The sequence below is a fragment of the Bufo bufo genome, chromosome 1 (genome assembly GCF_905171765.1).
Source record: "Bufo bufo chromosome 1, aBufBuf1.1, whole genome shotgun sequence".
In the NCBI taxonomy this organism is placed as follows: domain Eukaryota; kingdom Metazoa; phylum Chordata; class Amphibia; order Anura; family Bufonidae; genus Bufo; species Bufo bufo.
The window spans coordinates 691,518,844-691,545,049 of NC_053389.1; the positions used below are offsets into that span (position 1 = coordinate 691,518,844).

Consider the following 26,206-nt stretch of genomic DNA (forward strand, 5'->3'; position numbering starts at 1 on the left):
ATCCCAGATGTGCAGTATATTTGAGGGTTTTTTCACCCCAGTATGCCAAAGCTGTATTTCTGGACTTGCAGATAGCCTATGCTGGTGCACTATCGTTGCATAAAATGGCTGCCGATCAGGTATTGATATTGATGAAATGAAGAAAAAAAAGCTCGTTTTCAGCAGTAGTTGGCTTAGGGCAGGATTAAAAATATTGTGCACTGCACCCACAAAACACTTTTTCTGTAGATCGCTGAGTACATAAACCAGTTCTTGATAAGATCGCTCCCTGATCTCTCCGTCACAGCAGCTGCAGCCTCTCCCTACACCAGGGTTTCTCAACTCCGGTCCTCGGGACCCCCCTGCCGGCCATGTTTTCAGGATTTCCTGTGTATTAAGCAGGTGATAGAATTAGTGTCAGTGCATCAGGACTTACCACAGGTGTTCATCCTGTGGGATATTGTCAAATCATGACCGGTAGGTGGGTCCCGAGGACCGGAGCTGAGAAACCCTGCCCTACACTAATCCGAGCAGAGTGTCGGGCGGCGTTACTTGACTTCAGCTTAAATGGAGGCTGGGTCACATGCTGCAGTTGGCCAATCATAGCCATGCCAATAGTAGGCATGGCTGTGATGGCCTTTTGGGGCAAGTAGTATAACGCTTGTTGATTGGCTGCTTTGCAGCCTTTCAAAAAGCACCATAAAAATCGCCGAACACCGAACCCGAACTTTTACATAAAATGTTCGAGTTTGGGTCCGGGTGTCGAAAAACCTAAAGTTTGGTACAAACCCGAACTTTACAGTTCGGGTTCGCTCAACTCTAGTCACTAGGTGTCACTAAGTCACTGTTGTAGAATATATAAGGGCTTGCTGCAGGGAGCTAGCAGTGGTGTGTAGCTGAAGCCACATGGTATAAGAGAGGAGACTGCTGTAACAACATGCATGAACTTGAAGTCAATTAACCAAACAGCATGCAAGTTGCCAAAGAGAGGCTGTAGGGTTGTTGTATGATTTGGGGAAGGGGGTTGCAAAATAGTACCTGCTAGACAACAGGGATTCTGGACTGGTCTATTTCAAGTATGAGTGAGAACCACCACTATGGTATAGTATAGACTGAGACCTGAGTGCTGTGTATCACGATTGTGCTACTATAAACCCCACCACGGGGAGATGAACATTACCTTGCACCACTGAAGTTAAGTTGTAGAATGTTTTTTTTTTTTTTAATCAATGTTTCCAAGTTGTCCCCATCTTTCCCTCTGACTCTTTACAATTCAGTAACATGTAACCTTCTGGTCTCCTATTACGGTGATTCCTAAGAGTGATTTGCAGTACTACATCAAAACATACTCCTCTATCCTAAGTGCTCAGGCTACTCTTATCATATACCGTACTACATGTCCTGCCTCTGCACGATGTATATGTGATATACTCGTATGGGTATAAGGGGAGCTAATGAGTGGTTATAGTGTTGTTTATTAGCTTTATTGCATTATTATCACTTTGATGTTGAGTTGGAAGATGTCAGCTTATCTCCAGTCTTAACTGGAGGACCAAGTAGCATTTCAATCTTTATAAAGATTTTAACTACTGTATATTTGGATCACTTTTACAGATAAAATTGGAGATTCCACTACAAATCTGTCCATTATAATATGTTTTATTGCTTACTTACTGCAGTAATGCTGACCATACTCATATAATTGCAAATGTTTGGGGACAGCAGAGCTACACATATCCACTTTATATGGTTAGCCAATGCCACCAACAGTCTGCTACAGTATACTTCATTAATCATCCGTGCCCTGTTTTGTTACTAGTCTTTATAGTTCTCCAAAATTCTTCATACTTTTACATCTCTGTTGACCAGCTTACTTTATAGCTATCATTGGCTATCACCACCACCTCTCACTCCTACTTGCAGAACCTAATGTGCTGCACCAACCTGCTGACATTTCCTGGTTCTGACTCACTCCTAGTATTATGAAAACTTAATTCTTTGAGGAAAAAAAGAGACAATGCAGCAGCACCCTGCAAATCAGATAAAGTACAATAATGCCAAAAATCATAGAGCTAATGCTACGCTTATTTATAAAGTGAGATGCTTGGCCAATGCATTCTGTACAAAACAATCTGAGCCCGTCTGCCGTACGTCAAGGCGATCTCTGTTAGATGGGTTCTAACACTAAATACTACCTGTTATGCGCCATAATGGCCGCCATAAAGTTCAGGGAGTGTTGGATCCACATGCATGCTGGATCCACTCTGCCTTTTACCATTTTTGGTGCCATAATGGCCTCCATTACAAGGGATGCAGGTACCAACATGCATGCCGATCCCACTCTATACCTTTCCTTGTGCCAGACAGCTTCCAATGAATGCAGTGAGAGCAGGCTACAGCTTTATACTGAAACTAATTAAAATCAACCTATGGGGCAGACAGCCTAATCAGGAGTGCACGACTTAATTCTTCATCATTTTATGATGCTTACTACCTCAGTGCACAGCCTACTTGCAGTTTTCGAGAAAAACCTTGGGGGGTGCTATCTCTCCTTATGGAAAACACCGTAATCAACGCGAGCATGTATAGGCCATACATGCTCCTCTGTAATTCTGGGAAGAAGCGATGCAAACGAGTTCTTAGCAAATGCTGCCTCTGATTCCACCAGATATAAGGAAGCTTTTCTATACATCAATGTCCAACCCTTAAAATAGGCCTTGAGACAGAACTTGAATAATAAATAAGCCAGCATCACATCTGCAGACATCGGTTTCAGGGTGATTGCCCCTCATTAGTGGAGAGCAGAGAGTACTGGCTTAACTGGGTGAGAGGCCTAGGTCATGATTTGGGAGTGCTATCTCTCCTTACAGAGAACACTTATAGTCCATACAAAAATAAAATGTACATACTGCTAAAACAATGAACCAGCAAAGGGTTCTTACATTTGCTTACTTATTATGGTGCCACCTGGTATAATGAATGGCAGTATAGCAATGAGTATGTCTGAGAATAAGCTGAGTGCTGTCTGGACACCCATGTTAAGTCACTCTCCCCATAGCCTTTTCTGCATAATGATCCTTTTTTTTTCACTGCAGAGTCGCCAATAGGGATAGCTTTCTGACTGGCTTGTCAGGAAAAGATCAGAGCCTCTGCAGTATGGTTTCAATAGAGCTGAAAAGACTACAGGGAAGAAAGAAGGGAAGCTTCCAGAGGGGGAAGGAGACTGATTCCATCCAGCACAGTGGCTCAGTGGTTAGCATTTGTGCATCACAGCGCTGAGGTCCTATTTGAAGGACAACATCTGCACGGAGTTTGTATATTCTCCTCATGTTTACGTGGGTTTCCTGTGAGTACTCTGGTTTCCTTCCCCACTCCAAAGACATACTGATAGAGAACTTAGATTGTGATCCCCATTGGGGACAGCGTGATGCCAATGTCTGTAAAGTGCTGCTGAATATAAAAATCCAGAGCCTGACCCTGAAGCATAGATTATCAGCACCATAACAAAGCAAAACATGGGGGACACATGGAAGCAAAAAATATAGGAAAGGTGTTTCTATGCTAGAAAAACACTGTAAATTACTTTAAAGGGAACCTGTCACCTCCAAAACACATATAAAACCGACATCATTACCTTACTGTAGCCCCCAATGTGTTCATAATCATGTGTTTCATTCCTCCATCGGTTGCTGCATACTTTATAAAAACGCTGTTTTAATCTCCATTCGCTCTATCTTCAGAGCCAGCTTGAAGTCAAGCTAAGCCTGCCCCTCACTCCTTGTTACTGTGGTATCCCGGCTCCGGCTCCCGCAGACAGCCGGCTGCTATTGTCTCACTGTGCATGCGTCGGCCATTTCCATCATGCGCGTGAAGCCAGTGATCACGCTAACGCTGAGGACCAGAATCGTCGGGCGCACGCACGATGGAAATTGCCGGCGCATGCGCAGTGAGACGATAGCAGCCGGCTGACTCTGGGAGCCGGAGACGGGATCGCGCAGTAACAAGGAGCGCAAAGCAGGATGACACTCATAGTGAAAAGAGAGGACGGTTAAGGGGCGGACTTAGCTTGACTTGAACTTGAAGCAAGGAGGCCACTGCCCCCTTGACTTCAAGCTGGCTCTGAAGATAGCGCGAATGGAGATTAAAACAGCGTTTTTATAAAGTATGCAGCAACCGATGGAGGAATGAAACACATGATTATGAACACATTGGGGGCTACTGTAAGGTAATGATGTCGGTTTTACAGTGTTTCGCCGAAAATAAGACAGTGTCTTATATTAATTTTTGCTCCAAAAGATGCGCTAGGTCTTATTTTCAGGGATGTCTTATTTTTCCATGACACAGGGGGATCAGAGGGGGAATCAAAATGGCACAGGAGAATCAGAGGGAGGGATTACCATTTTAGTACCCCTTTCTTATCCTCCTGTGTCATTTTGATACCCCCTCTGATCCCCCTGTGTCATTTTACGTGACCCCCCCTCCCCTGTGCCAGCGGACAGTGGATTATTTAGTCTCTCCCCCCTCCCACCTTCACCAGACATCCCACAACCACATTATCAGAAATTTCCCCCCCCCACCTCAGTCACCCCTGTGTCCGTGCCGGCCAGATTCCACACAATGTGCCCGACTCCTGCCCTGCGCAACTCACTCACTGTCTAAATGTGAGTCAGCCAGACTCCGCCAGGGCAGAGCGAGCAGCAGGCGGCAGCTTGTCCTGGCGGTGGCGCGGGCTCTCTGATTTAAAGAGACCTCGCACCGCCTGAACAGTTCTGGCTGCACTGCGGCCAATCAGTGAGCTGCGCGGCGGCACCCGCCGCTACGATCCAAAAGAGTCAGACGCCTTACAGTAACTTCTGGGACCTTATATTCCGGGGGGCCTTATTATCGGGGAGGCCTTATTATCGGGGGGATGCCTTATATTTCAGCAAGAGGCAAAACTGGATGTCTTATTTTCGGGGAAACACGGTATATGTGTGTTGGAGGGGACAGGTTCCCTTTAAAACAGCTATCAACAGCTTTTCAGGACTTTTAGCATAAAAAGATTCATTCCAGCATGTATACTTGCTCGCCTGTTCTTGAAACGTCCATAGAAGTGAATGGAGCATGCTAGGAGCTGTAGTTTAACAGATGGAGTGTCGGAGGTTGCTGACCCCTGGTCTGCTAAATAAAACATATTTACTATAATTTGAACAAGCACATTAAAACTGTTCTCATAATTCTGTATTGTGTTCTTATGACCAGATAGTATTGTTATTGCATAGCTTGAATAAGCATTATCATGTTTTATTCAATGACATATGTTACTACAATCATTAGTACGCCTTAATATATGCCATATGGACCAATGTACGTTGATACTGGAATATGGGTAACAAATCATCAGATCAAATAAATGCTCTTCATGCAATAATGTACTGTATTGCAAGTTCTCAGCTGAAGTGAGACATCAGTTCACATTGACCATGCATTAACTGCTGCCACCTAATGGAGATCATATGCAACTGCACCAAAACATAAAGTGTAGTAATGCAACCATAAAAAAAGGAATATTTACTAGATAGCATACATTTATACAGTCTGTCTAGACCTGCACCTCATTTATCACAGGGGCTTTTCTCTGGCTCTATACCAACTATTGTATCTATCGACTTAATTTTAGTCAGAATTTTATGACTGGATTGTGGCGCAACTTGGCACTAAATGCTGCATATTAGACCACGCTCCCTTTCCCGTGAGACCACACCCCTTCAAGCGCTAGGTGCAGATAATTTCTGTAAACATAGAAAAGCCAAATTGTCCAACTTTGTCTCACTTAGCATTTATCATGTTATGGCCATTTTTGCAGCGCAGATAAGAGGTGGTCCGGATGAGAGGTGCTACACATACGTACCTACGTGCACTTCCATGGTCCCGGCCAGTAGAGATGATGGTGCTTTGTCCTATAGTGTGCAAGCACGACCACCGCTGCTGGATTACAGGGTGGTTGTAACCCCTGGATATGAGCAATGTATAATGTGATTGAAAAATGAATCCAGCCAGCAAAGGAGGCAATATGGGCAGTACGGTGGCTCAGTGCTTAGCATTGGTGGCTAGCAGTGCTGGGGTCCTTGGTTCGAATCTGACCAAGGGCAACATCTGCATGGAGTTTGTATGTTCTCCCTGTGTTTGCGTGGGTTTCCTCCAACACTCCAAAGACATACTGATAGGGACCTTAGATTGTGAGCCCCATTGGGGACAGCTTGATGCTAATGTCTGTCAAGTGCTGCTGAATATAGTAGTGCTATATAAGTGCATAAAATAAATATGGACAATCACAATACATTAGTAAGTGCCTTGTATTAAAGGGGTTTCTGAGATTTAAATACTGGTGACCTATCCTCTCGACATAACGTTGGCTAATGTGATCAGCAAAGTAACGTGGGTGCTTTTTGCTTCTTTACTATTCAGAACAATATTGAAAAATCTTTCATTACGGAATAAACATGATGTTAAAAAATGAAATCACTGGTATGTTACTTAGGCTACTTGCACACTTACGTTGTGAATTCCGGTATTGAGAGCCGACAGAGAATCTCAATACCGGAATTAAATGGATCCATTTTGATTCTGCACATCGGGATGCATCCGCTCCTTTGTGAAATCAAAACGGAAAAAAAAAACGGATTTGTTACTAAATGCATTGAAAGTCAGTGGGTGACAGATCCGTTTTTTTAGGAGCCTAAAGTCACCATTGACATTATTTTCAATAAAGGATCCATTTTTTTCAGTTTTTTTATGACCAGACACAAAACCGCATCTTACAGCGGTTTTGTATCCGGTCACAAAACGCAATGCTGACGGAACGGAAGACATCCTGATGCATCCTGAATAGATCTCTCTCCACTCTCTCCATTCAGAATGCAATTGAGGACTTTTTTTTCCAGTATTGAGATCCTCTGCCGGATCTCAAGTGTGAACGTAGTCTTAGTCATAACTAATAATCCTAGACCCATTTTTTAGCTAAAGGTATACAGATACCGTCAAGGGTGCATAACATAGATAATAGAGACCACGATGCCTTCATTCACATCCTCCTATTTTGTGGCTTTAGATTCCATATACTGTGTATAACCTGTGGATAAATAGGCAGAATGGTGCAGTATCTGTAGGAGTACAATGCAGGATGTAGAGAGGGAATTCCACAAGTGAGTATGAAGTAGGGGATTAGGATAAAGGGGATTTTTCCCCCGCCGTCCTCTTTTTCATCATACTGCATAGAGAATTAGTTTTGGTGTGAGTGTGTGTGTGCCTGCCACTCTCCTCCCTCTGCCTCTCTCTCTCGCTCTCTCTCTCCTCATCCTGATCACACAGCTTTGATTCTCTGGCTCTCAGTAAACAGCTGAGACTCCCACCTTTTTTTTTCCCTCTCCCTTTCCTTTGGACAAGAGACAGCAGTTCGTGTTTGGAGCTACAATCTGCAGGGTCTGAGAGTGACGTGCACCTGTATCCCCCATTAGCAGGTTCATCTTGTGTTATCATTGTGTGTATCTTTGTGTGTCTGTCTTTCTATTCTTGTGTGTGTCTGCATCTAGCAAAAGAACCCGAACATTTTATATAGCAGCATCTGAAGGAGCATTGATGAAGGGCACAGCAAATTAAGCATTGCTAGGATCTACTTAGGTTGCTTCGCTTGCCAAAAATGCATCATGCATCTTAATTTGCTTCTTCTAGTCCATTGCAACATGCCGTAGGCTCTCACAGCCCCTGTTGCCTTTCCTTCTCTCTTTTTTTTTTGAATTTTTTCCCCATGATACTTGAATTGTTTTGGACATTTGCTGCAGATCTAGATGTATCGGATTAAGATTACTTGAGCAACATCATGTCCTAGTCTCCGTTCCCACGCAGCTTCATCCAGTGGAGTCACATCATGGATGTATTTTTGTAGCATTTGAATTTGTAGAGCTATAAATGAGAAATGTCCACATCTTCCCTGACTATCCCATCTTCATTACAGAAATGCAAGCGCGGTAATGCTATCCAATGATGAAAATAGCATCCTGAACTTTTTTTTGCTGTACAGCCCTGGCTGTGCTCTGCAGAATCCAGGGATGAGGCAGGGAACATCCTGAATGAATGTGTCTCTTGCGGAGAAAACTGTCTATTTTTTTTTTTAGAGGGGAGGTGTAGTGTATTTGTCTTTTTTTGCATAAATCAGGTTACAAATGGTGCTGTTTGATCTCTGATCTTGTATGTGTATCACTCCCTTTCCCTGATTCCCTCTCCCACACCCCACCTCCTCTCTTTCTGTTTTTTTGCAGGTGTGACAGTTTGAAATCTGCCCAGTAGGTGGGACTTGGTGACTTTAGCACCCTTTTTTTCTGTCTCCCCCATCTTCTATTGCATTCCTCAGAAGTCTTGTAGATCTCCTGGAAAAAAATAAAAAAAATAATAACCAACAACCTGGAATCAACAAGACAACAGCAGCAGCAGCATCAGGCACCATGCATCTCCGTGGGCTGAAAGCAGTGTGCGTCTAAGCCATTTCAGGATGACTTTAGCTGCAGGAGGATTTTGCATCTGATTGCTTATCAAGAGAAAAGGCTGAGATATCTCCTCATCTTGGTTTCCTTCCCCTTTCTACCCCCACCCCATTTTTTGGGGGGTTGAAAACCTCTGTTTGAAATGGATATGTCTCCGTACCCTACAAAGTGCAGTTTTTGGAGGATTTTCTTACTATGGAGCATTATGCTGGACTATATGGGTTCGGTGGTGGCTTGCCCTGTTAATTGTGTGTGCAGCAAAATTGAAATTCTCTGCAACAAAGTGGACAATGGGAACATATTCCCCTTCTTGGAAATGCAGGAATCAGCTAATGCAACCACAAACATCACTGAGCTCTACAAGAACATCATTTCAATGTAAGTTTTGATACCAACCTAAAAATTGAAATGTGCCATTTGCCCTATGATGGCAGTGATTGTATTGTGCCTTGTAGAAAGCAGCAGGTTCATGAGCCTGTCTTCGTGATCCATGTTATCAAGTTGTATCTACGCTGTTCTCTGTAGATACTATATATAAATTATCCTCCACTTCTTTCAATACTACAGTTTGCTTATTGCTTAACTAGAATGGACGTAATCTGGTTTTATTGCACTGAGCCATGGGAATACTGGGCATGATAAGAACTCTTATTAATTATGTTCCATGGGAAAACGCAGATATTCTGTTTTTCGGCTCAGTTGTGGATCTGTGTTTGGCTGCTTTGGAACTGAAATACATTATGTATTATCAAGCCATACCTATTGTTGCTCTAGTGATTTCTATAGTTGGAAATAGCAGCACAAAATGAGTATGCGGCAATTGGTTTACTGTGAGATGAATCAGGTGGTTATCAACTTATATTGCCCATGTTGTAGAACATAAATCAGCCTCAGGTCACATAGCCAGCTTTATGTTGGGTGCACAGAACATCATGTTTTTTTGAATTCTTCTTGGTTTGGGATCACGCTGTGCATAAAGTGCATCTTGAGATATGCTTTAATTCATTTAAGTAAAGAGATGGACACGCAAGACAGACAGGACTCGCCTTTGCTCAAGAACCACCCTATCCACAGATAATGATGTTTTTTTCATAGCTGAATTGGTGGCAATACACTGTTCAGCAGAAACCCATATTAATGGCTTATTTTGTATCTCGCTGCTATTAAATAGGCAATACAGTTCTAAACAAATTTAACCTCCTGTGGAGGCATAGAAAGTTCCTGTATCGCACCCCCTATCCAGATGCTAATAATTGGAGGGGGGGGGGGGGGATACTGGCAGATTGATAATGATGCAGATAGTTCTTTCCTTTGTTCCTGTTTATACTGTTGCATATGGTAGAATGGTAAAGAATTGAGTCACATGAAGCTGATTGAAGGCCCTGTGGGCACTAAAGAGTTAACTGGTTTGTGTTTAACCCATGATAAGTCATATCTATAGCAATATTGTACTAAAAATGCATAAAGGCAGATCATTATTTCAAAAAATCAAGCTCTTGACGTAATAATTTACTGTGTAATGGTGGTAAACTTTTTTTTAAGAAGAAGTTGTTCTATGTGTGAAATAGTGCTGGCCTTCTATGGTGCATGGAAATGCACTAACAATTAATGCTTTGGATAAGAATTTTTAGTGCATTTTTCACCCACTGACAGCAACATGGTAGAAAATGTTTCCATGTTCCAACTCCCATTTCACGACCCCTGGTTGCTAGACAATTTCTTGCATTAAAGCTTTTTCTGGTTGGAGGAAGGTTTGCCGAATGTCTTGTAGTCAGGATGTCTTTTTTTCCCCCCCTTCACACTATGCATTTGTGAAAGAGCCATGGAGATTTGCTTCCCCACCCTCTCATTTAAAACACAGCACAGTCTTTAAATATTCTGCTCAGCAACTAGATCACACACCACAGATAATCCTTAGGAAGTGATGGTGTACTTGGAAGTGTGTGGACATAGCATGGGAAAAAATAAATGCAAGTTAACCGTGAAATAAAGCAGTATTCATGTTCGCCTTGACTCGTCTTGGCTCCACAGTATATGGCCGCTGGTTGTTCTTTGTGCCATCCAAGTTCATTTGTCAGCTGTTGCTTCATCTGCCTCCAAATTCTAATATACTGCATTATAGTTCTGACGATTGCAGGTTGCTCGATGGCGTGCTAGAAAATGGTTGCACGCCTCTCGACTCTGGGTTTATAAATTTGCCATTCCTTATGAACATCACATTTAGGTCCACTTAGGCTCTGCAAGACTATTTGTTTCATTTGGCACTCAAGATATGGTGAACAAGATTGCAGAGTATGAGATGGGAAACGTGGAATGGGTGACACGGAGACAGGGATATTATGCTTGTTTCAATGAATTCTGGAATGAGATTGAAAATAAACTTTGAGTTTTTAGCAGACCACGGTTTTGTCTGCAAAAACACATTTAGTGAATGTGTGAGGAAAAGACAATGGAGTCTGGTTGTATAAGTGTGTATTAGATTGAACTAAAACCACGAGTGACAATAACTAGGCCGGCCAAGAAACCTAAAAATGGCCCAAATGTGAGCGACAAAAGAGTTATATGCTTTGGTCAATGGGAAGCCCCAAATTATCTATTCCTGCTCTTACTAAATACTGCTGTGCGGCCAAAAAATCATAATGATGGTATAATGGTGATTGATGATGCTAATGGGAGTGATGATGAGGGTGATAATTATGATGATTATATAGCACTGTTATAGCCTTGTGCTTCCAAAATTTGTTGAAAGGCCTCAACATTTATGGTATTCTAAAGTGAGGATGCAATTAATTGAAAAATAACTTATTCTTACATATATCATATACAGTTCTCAAATCCATAATTTTGTACAATTGCATTAATGGAATTAATATATTGCACAGCGTGATTGAGTTATTGGTATAAGCCTTTCCTACTAGATCTTCACCCTGCAGTAGATGTAACTCCGCCTATGCGATGAACCAGGTTAATATTTGATCATTGTAGGGTGTTGTCTCTTTGTGCAATTCTTGTTGACCCAACTTTTGCCTTCCATGCGACATGAAGGTAAAACATGTTTAAAAAATATGAAAATTTTGATTACATATATTCTACTTCCATTTCCTAACATTGGAAAAGTACTGTGCCATTGAGTTGTGCAATAGTTTTCACTAAAGTAATAACCATTTTTCACCATACACAATATTTTGCATCATTTAGGAATATCCTTCATGAGGTTGAAGGTTTAAAAACTTTTGTTAACATGGAAACTTAAAGTGGTTCTCCAGGAATTAAGCTAATGATAATTCTTAAATATTACTATATTATAAATATATTCTCAAATGCCTTTCATTATTTATAATGGCTCGTTTTGTCTAGGGAACAATCATCAGGGGAAACAAAATGGCCGCTGTCCCATTAGTTCACACAAAACCTGTCCTAATCAAACATGAGGACAAGTTACTTTACAACACTGAGGTAAAGAGCTGCCTCATTCTCCTCCTCTCTACTTACCAGAGATTATGATCCTGAATAGAGATGATACGTTGTGTTGGGCACGAATATTCGAATAGCGAATATTAATCATGAATATCGGCACTTAGAGAATTAGCGAATATTTAGAATAGTGATATATATTCGCAATTTCGAATATTCTAGATTTTTATTTCATCAGTAACCTCCCTTCTTTCTTGTGGGCCAATGAGGAGGGTTCAATGTCTTTGTCTGCACTTAGCAACATCCCTAACAACCAATAGGAAAGTTGCCTACCCCTTACTATATAAAAACCTCCCCAGTATCCCTTGTATGCAGTATTTTGCAGATCTGAGAGAGAGAACAGTGTTATTGCTGTTCTCTCTGCTTTCCTGTGTCATTACATTAGATAGTTAGTTAGCTTACACATATATATATATATATATATATATATATATTATAGATAGTTAGTGGGAGATAGTCAGTGTAGGTTAGATAGTGATATAGTGTAGCTGGTTCTGCTGTCCATACATACATACATACATACATACATAGTGCTGTATGTATGCATGCATGCTACATACATACATAGTGCTGTGATGTCACAAGTTCACAACAATACTTAGTGCACCATTCACTAATAAGTAGTCAGACCTGTTAAAATGTGAAGTTGCATGTATTGTGCCAAAATATTTGCATCATTATTGAGGATTTCGCAATCACGAATATATTGGAGCACTCTATCTGCATATAAAGCTATTGTAATGTTCTGCCGTGCCAACCATTTTTTCCAGTCTCAGGAAACTTCTAGCAGCTGGAAAAATGTAGCTATAGTGACCCACGCCTGTATTTTGCGGTCATTACGCAAATATTACATTGCCAATTTTTCACGATCAAGAAAATAATCTTGAATTTGCGAATATATGACGAATATTCTTCCAAATATTTGTGAAATATCGCAAATTCGAATATTGCCCCTGCCGCTTATCACTAATGATAAGAACTTTAGATGAATCTCTGTGGAATTTAGTTCATGAGGAGACATGAAGTATAGAGAGGACAGACAGGACAGACTGTGTTAATATGGGGCTGTGGTAATGGAGACTGTAAACAAGTGCTGCTGCTCATTAGCCACACCTCACCCTCCTCACATGTCTCCTCATCATCTCCATTATTACAGAGATTCACCTGTATCCAGGAACATGATTCCTGACAAGCAGAGCAGAGAGGAGGATGAGGCAGCACTATGGTTCATTGTGGTGAAGTAACTTGTCCTCCTGTGTGATTAGGACAGGGTCTGTGTGTACTGATAGGACGGCGGCCATTTTATTTCTCCTAATGTTTGCTCCCTAAACAAAACAAGCCATTATAACTAATGAAAGGTATTTGTGAATATATTTATTATATTTTTTTAATTCCTGGAGAACCCCTTTAATGTGTCTTGGAACCAACAGTAACCAAAGATAACTATTGTCTGTTTTTGGTTGTACTGTATGACTGATTTACGTGGACTGACTAAGAAGGCCTACTGCAAAATTGGAAGTCCATCAATTGTTACATCTATTATCAGATCTGAAGTAGTATTCCAGGTCACACAGAAAAATGTATTTAGTATACGGGTGGTATGACAACTAGAGATAACTTGAGTTTGGTGGGTTTTTGTAAAATGATCTTCCATTTTGTTAAATGAAGAATGTTGCCCGGTTAATGTGATTTTAGACCATCGTAGGATCTTGATGTAATGCTAAACCCCAATGTGAATCATGTTTTATGGTAACTTGTTAATGAGCTACTGTAACAGTTTATTGGTTCAATGGTAGAATCGAAAAGTTAACAATTTGAAATCCAATCACGATTGCCATTGCTAAATGGAAAAAAAAAAAAAACAATACCTTGTTGAATGGGAAGATTTATTATTGGCTTCCATCCAATCTTTGCCCAAGAACACCCTGCTGAATTCAGGCTAAAGTGTTGTAGATGTTTGAATTGAATACAATGATCCCTTGTTTTATGTTGAAGGTGGTACTGCTGTAAATTAGGAGTACTCTCATGAATGCTGATTCTATTCTCAAGAGAAGTGGGCTTCATCACTGCACATGTATAGAAGGTCAATAAAGGGAACAAGACTGATGTCTGTTAAGATGTAATCCTATAGCTTTAACCAGTGTAATTTCTCGCAAATGAATACTCCATCACCAGTGAAGAAATGACTACAACATTGCAGATTTTTCGGGAACCAAATCCAAATTTCAGGCAATATATTTCTCCTTATTTCATACTTCAATAAGTTTTCATGTCATTATGGCAATATCATTATCATTTGCGTGAACAATGTGCAATAATTTAAAGAAAACCATTTGAAACTCTGCTGACTCCATGATTCCCAATTACACAGATATCCTTCAATGCCCTAAGCAAGAGTCTGGTTACCTAGTCATGGCACACATTGGCATAGGCTTTGCATCAATAATGTCTAGTCCCATCTAGAACTACTATCGTTTTATGAGATCATGTCAAATATGCTGTATTATACATACTTTTGTAGATCATGACCAGCAGGCTAATTTTAAGAGATTGTGATAATAATGGCCTACCTTTATGACAGACCATTAATATGAGGTCAATGAGGGTCCAAGTCAATGCTTGGTACTCATGCCAATCATCCCAATCAGCTTATTTATTCTTTACATTTCTCCAAACTGTACAACGCTGTAGTTTTAGAAGCAGCTGTGCTTGGAATTGGATTCAGACAAGGATGCAAAACCCATCACAGCCACTACTAAATATACAGCATGAAAGTGTAGGTAGCAGTATGAGCATTGAAGAAGCCACAGTGCTCACCCTAGTGTGCACCCTTTAAACAGCTGATTAGAGAGAGTGTCGAGAGTCAGACTCCCACCCATCTGATATTGAAGCCATAATCTGAGGCTAGGCCATCAATGTTGTAATCCCAGAAATCCCTTTTAAGATACAGTCAGAACACTCTGCTGAAACATGACATAGCCAACATTCCTAAAAATCATAACACATGTATAATATCCTCTGCTCATGGAGAGTGTTGAGAAATTTAATTTTACAAAGTCTTCAGTTAATTAGTGTTCTAGTGTCTGGTTCATTGTTTCCTACATAAGTGCAATGAGAATAACAACAGCTATATTTAACTGGATGTGTGATGTCATAGCTTTTCATTTCAGACAAGCAAACTGAATCCAGGGTCACTGTGTGAAAATGCCGCATGAATAATAAACACAAAAAAAATCATGTAGACGTAATACATAGAGAAATAAAATTAGATACAAAGCAGTCAAAGCTGGAGATGTTTGGCGCATGTAAGTTGGCACATGGGAAGCACGGTTTGTAAGTGGCAAGCCTTGCAGTACTGGAGTTCTAATCCAACCAAGGGCAACATCTGAATGAAATTTGTATGTTATCTTAAAGTTTGTGGGTTTCTATTGGTTATTTTGAATTCCTCTCACATCCTCAAAAAAACCACTGAGTTTGGAATTTAGATTGTGAGCCGCAATGGAGACAGGTTCCATTGTGAGTGATGGTCAACGCTGTGCAGTGCTGGAGAATATGTTGGCTTTATATAAATGAAATAATAATCCTTTCCTTCCAGTGATAGAGATAACCATTGAACTTTGTCTGTTCTAAATAGCTTTGGTTATAAAATTAGATACCCGTATTTGTTGGGCATCATGGCTATGTCATTATTTTAAAGCCTGCTATTTATTTCTGTTGATAATGAGGCATGAACATACTCGATAGCAGTGTACAGAGATTGCCATCACTCATATCAGTTCATGTCCCCAGGATCACAGTCTTCTGCCCTATTTAGCCCCAAATAGTTCAATTGTAGAGGAAGCCATAGCACTCCAAACTTTCACAATAAAACTTTGGTGGAACTTTATTCAACAAACATGCAATGTTTCAACTGCCTCTTGGTTTGTAAAAGGCCAGCACTTTGGTTGAAATATTATGTTTGGTGTATAGATTTCCACCTTCAACTGCAAAACAGCTTGGAGTACTACAGTTTCCTCTGCTAATAGACTTGTAAATGTATTCTTGAGGGTATGTTCATGTCTGGGGTAGTGAATCAAACTGTTTAGGCAGGGAGCAGCCTATCCGGATCTCCACTGACTATACTAGGATCTGGCAGTGATCTAGCCACTTTCCTGCAAAAATGCCAGTTTTTGTCCAGCCAACAGCCAAAATTTTTGCCACATCAGGCTGCCGGATCAGGCATGCAGAACATGTGAACATAGCCTTCTCAAAAGTCCCTAGTAAAAGGTTTTGTCTGTGATACTATTAATTGTTAGTTGAGATTAACAAATACATTCCTTAAGGATGATTTTGGCGTTACCTTTTCGGCACATTGTTCACATTTAGTCATATTGTTCAAGTGTTCATATGCATGTATGGTATCTTTGCTTGGCAATATATACAATATATACTTTACGACAACAGCAAAAAGAGTTTGTGTTCTTACATAATTGTAGTTAGAGATTCGGCTGACACATGCTGGGTAATTAATAGCACCCACACGCTGTGCTGTTGAACTTAAAGGGGTTAAGCATGTTTAGGGGTTGAGCATGCAAACTGAAGCATACTTAATTTTTGACCCTGGCTCCTAGCTCTTGAGCTCTCCAGACTCTGCTCTTCCACTTCACCAATTGCTGGCCACAGCAGTGACCTGCTCCCCTTTTATCACATGAACAGAGTTTGTAGAGTGTGGAAGGCATCCAAGTGTTCTGGGAGGGCAATTCACAAAGGTTTTACTATATCACAGTGTAGACAGGTTAAAAGCACTTGCATATCAGGCTGAAGGGGCAGAGGGTGAATAAAATAGGCTGTGGGAAAAAGTGTGAAGAGAGGGGAAAATATCCTTCATGGACTGCAGAAGGGTAAATCAGTCCAGTAATGAAGCTGTGCTAGAACATGAAAGCTGAAGGAGAAGGAAGGAGAAGAAAACAACATCTTGGACACATAGACCTCACTATTACTGGGAGGAACATGCTCACTTGAGAAAACTGTGAAATTATGGACATTAAAGACTGAAGCTTTTTGCACATTTTTAATTCAATGTAATCACTAACTTGTAAAATTTTGCACCATATGTCAATACTTTAAATACTAATTTATCTGCTATGACTATTTTTACCTTTTTTTTGGACACCTGAATGGAGCTTCCATTTTGCCATAACTATTAAATAAGTACAACTTTACATTCTCCATTTAAATGTGTTCTTTTATAGGAACATCAATAAATATCTGGGAGAAGCAAGAGTACCCATATTGATAAAACCAGGATTAAAGTTGTTGAAAACTTTGATAAATAGATCCTTAAATCTGTTGGAGTAGTTGGTCTAGATTAAAGTATTGAGTTGTTTGTAATTAGTATTGATAGACTGTAATTAACTTTTTTTTCATGATGTCAATAGAATATTGCAGAGATCATTGTAACTTATTTACGACAGCAGTTTACTGGCATGCTCGGAAAACCTTTATGTAGAATCATTCTGTTAAAGCACTATGCTTTAAAGGCCAGGTCACATTTCATTTGAGCAGTTAATTTTGTGTAGAGTTTAAAGGTGGATTTACACTGCCCGATATTCTTCACACTTCTTTAGATCTCATTATCTACAGGTTAGCATGGCCTGTTGATCTGTATAATGAAAGACGGCTTATCTATGTCCTGTCACTTAATTTATGTGTTCAGAAGTCTAAAATGTGTCACTTTATTGATGTTACCAACCAGTGGAACCCACTCTATTCTGTTGGCTAAAGATCAAAAGCTTATTGACGCTGTGCACCAACTTGGCCCGTGTTACTACAAGCCTAATACAAATCCCTTATTTAGTTCAAATTTTCTGTCTTTATTATTTCATGTAACTAAACCCAATTGCTGTCAAGTTGTTTTTAAGAGCTGCCAAAAACTGACTTGTGATGCCAGCGTGATAATGGACCATCTCCAAGTATCACATTTCACTTGCCAATGTCTTTGCCATCAACAATGTGAATATTTTTTGATCCAGTGTTGCTTCTTTCTTTCTTCTTTCTGATGCATTTAAGAGCCATTCTATCACTTTATTAGTCTTTTTTATGGGTCATGATTTCAAAGATCATCGTTAATCTTTGAGACAGCTCTCATGATCACTTTCATTCACGTCTCAGTTTCTGAGTATTGAGCTGGCTCTATTTGCAGCTAGTGGTTCTGAAACATGACTTATTAAGTGACAGGTTTACCATAGCGGATTGATACATGCTACATTTCTTTTGTGGTTCTAAATGTGTTTAACCACTGATATAGTGAACGTAGTGGAGAAGTACAAGTCGTGTTGCAGAATTATTCATATGATCTGCAAAATGATACCGTAATGAGTTTGTCTTTGGCTTTCATGTAAATACAATTGAAATTGGCTGATGTTCGAAAACAGTTTTTGCTGCTTTATGGTTAGGACCACTTCTGTGTTAGAAATCTTACAAGTCTGAGCCTGAGCCCCTATAAACAGTATTCAAGATTTTATGTATCTACAGATGCAGCCGAGCTAAAATTAACTCTAACACATGTCACAGTGTTACCTTATGCTATCTTGTGACAAAAAACACTGATATACATTAAAAGAGTTAACTTTCTTTTATTTGTACCATTTTTTTTGTTTACTTAACGTGTTAACCATCATGTTTAGCTTGGCTATATATATTTATTATATATATATATATATATATATATATATATATATATAAATATATATATACACTCACCTAAAGAATTATTAGGAACACCATACTAATACGGTGTTGGACCGCCTTTTGCCTTCAGAACTGCCTTAATTCTACTTGGCATTGATTCAACAAGGTGATGATAGCATTCTTTAGAAATGTTGGCCCATATTGATAGGATAGCATCTTGCAGTTGATGGAGATTTGAGGGATGCACATCCAGGGCACGAAGCTCCCGTTCCACCACATCCCAAAGATGCTCTATTGGGATGAGATCTGGTGACTGTGGGGGCAATTTTAGTACAGTGAACTCATTGTCATGTTCAAGAAACCAATTTGAAATGATTCGAGCTTTGTGACATGGTGCATTATCCTGCTGGAAGTAGCCATCAGAGGATGGATACATGTTCCATGTTCCCCCAACGATGCCCAATTGGCACTAAGGGGCCAAAAGTGTGCCCAGAAAACATCCCCCACACCATTACACCACCACCACCAGCCTGCACAGTGGAAACAAGGCATGATGGATATATGTTCTCATTCTGTTTACGCCAAATTCGGACTCTACCATTTGAATGTCTCAACAGAAATCGAGACTCATCAGACCAGGCAACATTTTTCGAGTCTTCAACAGTCCAATTTTGGTGAGCTCGTGCAAATTGTAGCCTCTTTTTCCTATTTGTAGTGGAGATGAGTGATACCCGGTGGGGTCTTCTGCTGTTGTAGCCCATCCGCCTCAAGGTTGTGCATGTTGTGGCTTCACAAATGCTTTGCTGCATACCTCGGTTGTAACGAGTGGTTATTTCAGTCAACGTTGCTCTTCTATCAGCTTAAATCAGTCGGCCCATTCTACTCTGACCTCTAGCATCAACAAGGCATTTTTGCCCACAGGACTGCCGCATACTGGATGTTTTTCCCTTTTCACACCATTCTTTGTAAACCCTAGAAATGGTTGTGCGTGAAAATCCCAGTAACTGTGCAGATTGTGAAATACTCAGACCGGCCCGTCTGGCATCAACAACCATGGCACGCTCAAAATTGCTTAAATCACCTTTCTTTCCCATTCTGACATTCAGTTTGGAGTTCAGGAGATTGTCTTGACCAGGACCACACCCCTAAATGCATTGAAGCAACTGCCATGTGATTGGTTGACTAGATAATTGCATTAATGAGAAATAGAACAGGTGTTCCTAATAATTCTTTAGGTGAGTGTATATACACTCACCTAAAGAATTATTAGGAACACCATACTAATACGTGTTGGACCCCCTTTTGCCTTCAGAACTGCCTTAATTCTACGTGGCATTGATTCAACAAGGTGCTGATAGCATTCTTTAGAAATGTTGGCCCATATTGATAGCATAGCATCTTGCAGTTGATGGAGATTTGAGGGATGCACATCCAGGGCACGAAGCTCCCGTTCCACCACATCCCAAAGATGCTCTATTGGGTTGAGATCTGGTGACTGTGGGGGCCATTTTAGTACAGTGAACTCATTGTCATGTTCAAGAAACCAATTTGAAATGATTCGAGCTTTGTGACATGGTGCATTATCCTGCTGGAAGTAGCCATCAGAGGATGGATACATGTTCTCATTCTGTTTACTCCAAATTTGGACTCTACCATTTGAATGTCTCAACAGAAATCAAGACTCATCAGACCAGGCAATTTTGGTGAGCTCGTGCAAATTTTAGCCTCTTTTTCCTATTTGTAGAGGAGATGAGATGGTACCCGGTGGGGTCTTCTGCTGTTGTAGCCCATCCGCCTCAAGGTTATGCGTGTTGTGGCTTCACAAATGCTTTGCTGCATACCTCGGTTGTAACGAGTGGTTATTTCAGTCAACGTTGCTCTTCTATCAGCTTGAATCAGTCGGCCCATTCTCCTCTGACCTCTAGCATCCACAAGGCATTTTTGCCCACAGGACTGCCGCATACTGGATGTTTTTCCCTTTTCACACCATTCTTTGTAAACCCTAGAAATGGTTGTGCGTGAAAATCCCAGTAACTGAGCAGATTGTGAAATACTGAGACCGGCCCGTCTGGCGCCAACAACCATGCCATGCTCAAAATTGCTTAAATCACCTTTCTTTCCCATTCTGACATTCAGTTTGGAGTTCAGGAGATTGTCTTGACCAGGACCACCCCCCTAAATGCATTGAAGAAACTGCCATGTGATTGGTTGACTAGATAATTTCATTAATGAGAAATAGAACAGGTGTTCCTAATAATTCTTTAGGTGAGTGTATATCACGTGATATGTATTTTAAACAAAAATACAGCATTTCAAGAATTATTGTCATGAAATTTATAGAGTGTGTGTGTGTGTGTGTGTGTATATATATATATATATATATATATATATATATATATTGTGGGGATTCGCTCTGGTAGGCAGGGTAAGCGGACGCAGTACAGAGGCAAAAACAAGGTTGTAAACCAAAGTTCAGTGTTTATTCTCACACAGAAAGAAAACAAGCCAAAAGTAAGTGTTCATTTTTTGGTGCCTGTTCACACCACACAAAGTTCACAGTGCAAAAAGACTTCACCTGGTCAGCAGATGATTTTCACCCACAGTCCGCAGCAGGCTTTAGAGGCCTGTTTCCCCAGCCTATGGCTCTCACAAATAAATGTCTCAGTGTCTCAAACCACAGACTCCTCAGCTCCTCTGCCATGGAGGATAATCCACACCCAGCTGAGCTGCTGGCTGGGTTTTTAAACCCCAGCCCAAAACCTGGCCTGGACGTGGGGAACAGCCACCCACCCTGCTCTTTGGCTGCTCCCAATAAGAAATGGCCCGGATCGGCTTTTCAGCCACACTAAGAATAAACAGTGTCAGCAAGCACTAGCTGCGGCTGACACATTAAATAACCGGTTCTTATCTCACCGAGGCCAGGAACCTCGGTGACACGTACCTTCGGTCAATGACGGACCCTTGCGCCTTCCTACAATATATATATATATATATGGGATTCACTCTGGTAGGCAGGGTGAGCAGACGCAGAACAGAGGCACCAAAAACAGTTCTTGCTCAAACTGCAGCGCTTTATTCACACAAGCAGGTTCAACAGCTCAGCAAACAACTTCACCTTAGTTGAAAGTCCTGGTGTTCATTCACACCATGCTGACAGGTCCACACCAAAGTTTAAGTCCAGGATTTAGCTGACATGTCTACCCCAAACAGGTCGCAAGCATTCATCCAGGCCTCATACCTTAACATAGAGAGACATATCCCACACTCTAGCTGCCATTAATGAGAGTTGGGCGTCCGCAAAGCCTGAACCGGCAAGTGAAATCCGGCCCAGTGCTTGATCTCACCTTGCTGCAATTAGTCTTTGCAGCGTATGCTGGGAGGAAGATACCTTCCATCAACCAACAGACCTTTTACTGTGTCACAATATATATATATATATATATAAATATATATATATATATATATATAATGGATCTAAAAATAATTTCAGAACTTTTTCCACCTTTAATGTGATCTATAAACTGTACCACTCAATTAAAAAACAAACTGAAATCTTTTAGGTGGAGTGAAGAAAACAAAAAAATACTAAAATAATGTGGTTGCATAAGTATGCACACCCTTTTATAACTGGGGATATAGCTGTGAATTAAGCAATCACATTCAAAATCATTTTAAATAGGAGTCAGCATACACCTGCCATCATTTAAAGTGATGTAACCCCAAATGAAGTTCAGCTGCTTTAGTTGGTCTTTCCTGAAATTTTCTTAGTCACATCCCACAGCAAAAGCCATGGTTCACAGAGAGCTTCCAAAGCATCAGAGGGATCTCATTGTTAAAAGGTCAGGAGAAGGGTACAAAAGAATTTCCGAGGCATTAGATTTACCATGGAACACGGTGAAGACAGTCATCATCAAGTGGCACAACAGTGACATTACCAAGAACTAGACGTTCCTCCAAAATTGATGAAAAGACGATAAGAAAACTGGTCTGGGAGGCTACCAAGAGGCCTACAGCAACATTAAAGGAGCTGTAGTAATATCTGGCAAGTACTGGCTGTGTGGTACATGTGACAACAATCTCCCATATTCTTCATATGTCTGGGCTATGGGTAGAGTGGCAAGACTAAAATGTGACTAAAATAATAGATGGCGGAGGTGCAGTAGACATTGCTTATCTAGACTTTAGTAAGGCTTTTGATACTGTCCCACATAGAAGGCTTATCAATAAATTGCAGTCTTTGTGCTTGGACTCCCATATTGTTGAATGGATTAGGCAGTGGCTGAGGGACAGACAACAGAGGGTTGTAGTCAATGGAGTATATTCAGACCATGGTCTTGTTACCAGTGGGGTACCTCAGGGATCTGTTCTGGGACCCATATTGTTTAATATCTTTATCAGCGAAATTGCAGAAGGCCTCGATGGTAAGGTGTGTCTTTTTGCTGATGACACAAAGATATGTGTGGAAAAGGATTTAGGAAAATTAGAGGAATGGTCAAAAATCTGGCAACTAAAATTTTATGTTGATAAGTGCAAGATAATGCACTTGGGGCGTAAAAACCCAAGAGCAGAATATAAAATCAGTGATACAGTCCTAACATCAGTATCTGAGGAAAGGGATTTAGGGGTCATTATTTCAGAAGACTTAAAGGTAAGAAGACAATGTCATAGAGCAGCAGGAAATGCTAGCAGAATGCTCGGGTGTATATGGAGAGGCATTACCAGTAGAAAGAGGGAGGTGCTCATGCCGCTCTACAGAGCACTAGTGAGACCTCATTTGGAGTATTGTGCGCAGTAATGGAGACCATATCTCCAGAAGGGAATTGATACTTTGGAGTGAGTTCAGAGAAGAGCTACTAAACTAGTACATGGATTGCAGGATAAAACCTACCAGAAAATTTTAAAGGACCTTAACATGTATAGCTTGGAAAAAAGACGAGACAGAGGGGATATGATAGAAACTTTTAAATACATAAATGGAATTAACAAGGTAAAAGGGGAGAGAATATTTAAAAGAAGAAAAACTGCTACAAGAGGACATAGTTTTAAATTAGAGGGGCAAAGGTTTAAAAGTAATATCAGGAAGTATTACTTTTCTGAGATAGTAGTGGATGCATGGAATAGCCTTCCTGCAGAAGTGGTAGCTGCAAATACAGTGAAGGAGTTTAAGCATGCATGGTATCGGCATAAGGCCATCCTTCATATAAGATAGGGCCAAGGGCTATTCATAGTATTCAGTTTATTGGGCAGACTACATGGCCCAAATGGTTATTATCTTCCGACACATTCTATGTTTCTATCTTTCTATGTAAGATGAAAGCCTTTTCTGACAAGAAAAACATCCAAGCCAGGCTACATTTTTCAAAAACACACCTGAAGTCTCCCAAAAGCATGTGGGAAAAGGTGTTATGGTCTGATGAAACCAAGGTTGAACTTTTTGGCCATAATTCCAAAAGATATGTTTGGCACAAAAACAACAATGCACATAACCAAAAGAACACCATACCCACAGTGAAGCATGGCGGTGGCAGCATCATGCTTTGGGGCTGTTTTTCTTCAGCTGGAACTGGGGCCTTAGTTAAGCTAGAGGGAATTATGAACATTTCCAAATACCAGTCAATATTGGCACAAAACCTTCAAGCTTCTGCTAGTAAGCTGAACATGAAGAGGAACTTCATCTTTCAGCATGACAACGACCCAAAGCATACATCCAAATCAACAAAGGAATGTCTTCACCAGAAGAAGATTAAAGTTTTGGAATGGCCCAGCCAGAGCCCAGACCTGAATCCAATTGAAAATCTGTGGGGTGATCTGAAGAGGGCTGCGCACAGGAGATGCCCTCGCAATTTGACAGATTTGAATTGTTTTTGCAAAGAAGAGTGGGCAAATCTTGCCAAGTCAAAATGTGCCATGCTGATAGACTCATACCCAAAATGACTGAGTGCTGTAATAAAATCAAAAGGTGCTCCAACAAAGTATTAGTTTAAGGGTGTGCACACTTATGCAACCGTATAATTTTATTTTTAGATTTTTTTCTTCCCTCTACCTAAAAGATTTCAGTTTGTTTTTCAATTGAGTTGTACAGTACAAAAATTCTTGCTGATTTATCTTTGTCAAATTTTTTTTGATTTTTACATCACAGAAACCTGACATTTTAACATTTTAACAGGGGTGTGTCGACTATTTATATCCACTGTATATGTATATATATATATATATATATATATATATAATTTATTTATTTTATTTCGATGCAGAAAGCTTTGAATGTTGCCTGCTATAATAAATCAGGTCAGTGAGTCCATCAAGATTAAAGGAATCATTTATTGTTGATTGATCCCTTGTCTACTAATTAAGCCAATGAAAAGCATGTTCATCTAAGCGTATGGTGCTCACTGCAAATGGAAGGATATCTTTGGCATCATAGTGAAAACCTACGGTATATCCATATAACAAGCTGTATTAGCTAGGGTATGTAATAAAAAAAAATTGTTTCTTCATTGCAATGACCAATAATAGATCAAATGTAGAAAGACTTAAATGATATCTTTTGGAATTATGGATGCTCAAATGTAGAAAGACTTAAATGATATCTTTTGGAATTATGGATGCTCATAATTTTGGATGCTCACAATTTTGGATGCTCATAATTTTGGATGCTCATAATTTTGTTTCATATTACATTTAACCCATTGAATATGGTGACATTCTGCCTTTTATGATGTCTGCTTTAATGTGCCATAGACCATACATATATGAGTTAACTTTTTGTATGGATAGGTAAAACCAGTTTTGTTGAAACTTATGATTGGCACTTTATTTTTGCCGACACTTTCTTTGTTAATGTTACTTCTGCCAGTAGATGTGGCCCTTGTTCTGTCTTCATACACGTTCACACAGTGTGCAGTCTGACATTCAGCATAAACCATTCCTGTCTTCCAAATAAGAGGACTGTTCTTTGTAGTCTAACTTGTTTATTGGCAAAACAGGATTGTTTGATTGGTAAAACTATAAGAATACAAATAGCAAAGTATAAGTATAGATAGCATGTACTATAACATTTTCATTAACACTGAAAGCATATGGTACAAAGGTAGATTTCTCACCAGATATGCTTATACAAGGATGGAGGAGTTTAAGAAGGAGATATTCAAAAGGACAGCTCTGCTGATGTGTCCTAGAGACTGGAGACTTATCTTTCCCAGGATGCTTTTCACTCCCACAATGCAGTGCACCACACACAATGCAGTAGTCTTTGTAACAGAAAAACAAAGTGTAATACAACCTAACACCGCTAGATGGTGCTATAACCACACTAACTACTTAAGAAATACCATGACTGGCAGAATGAACTAGAATCATTTTATAACCCTGCTGGGCAGAACAGCCCTCTACTATGATAACCCACAAGGTATAAACGCCAATCATAACTGAATGCTCAGCTGTACACCAGGTGCATATGTAGAACCTGATTTTAGATTTAAAGAAATGGGTGATTATATTAAATGAGTTGTTTTTGAAGTCAGTCGGACACTTATTCCAGATCACAAAATTACACAGTGTTTTTC

General features: G+C 40.2%; 1 protein-coding gene across 4 annotated transcripts in view; it reads left to right on the forward strand.

Moving 5' to 3' along the window:
- Positions 1-7,426: 7,426 nt before the first annotated feature.
- NTRK3 (neurotrophic receptor tyrosine kinase 3) overlaps positions 7,427-26,206 on the forward strand; it is an 897,882-nt gene continuing 879,102 nt past the window's right edge. For 3 of the 4 annotated variants that reach the window (XM_040414178.1, XM_040414180.1, XM_040414181.1), the window contains exons 1-2: positions 7,427-7,478; positions 8,277-8,876. In XM_040414178.1, the coding sequence (XP_040270112.1) occupies positions 8,641-8,876 (236 nt within the window). In that variant the 5' untranslated portion in view covers positions 7,427-7,478; positions 8,277-8,640. Of the gene's footprint in view, positions 7,479-8,276; positions 8,877-26,206 lie in introns of those variants that run through there. The other variant, XM_040414179.1, reaches the window with a different exon arrangement.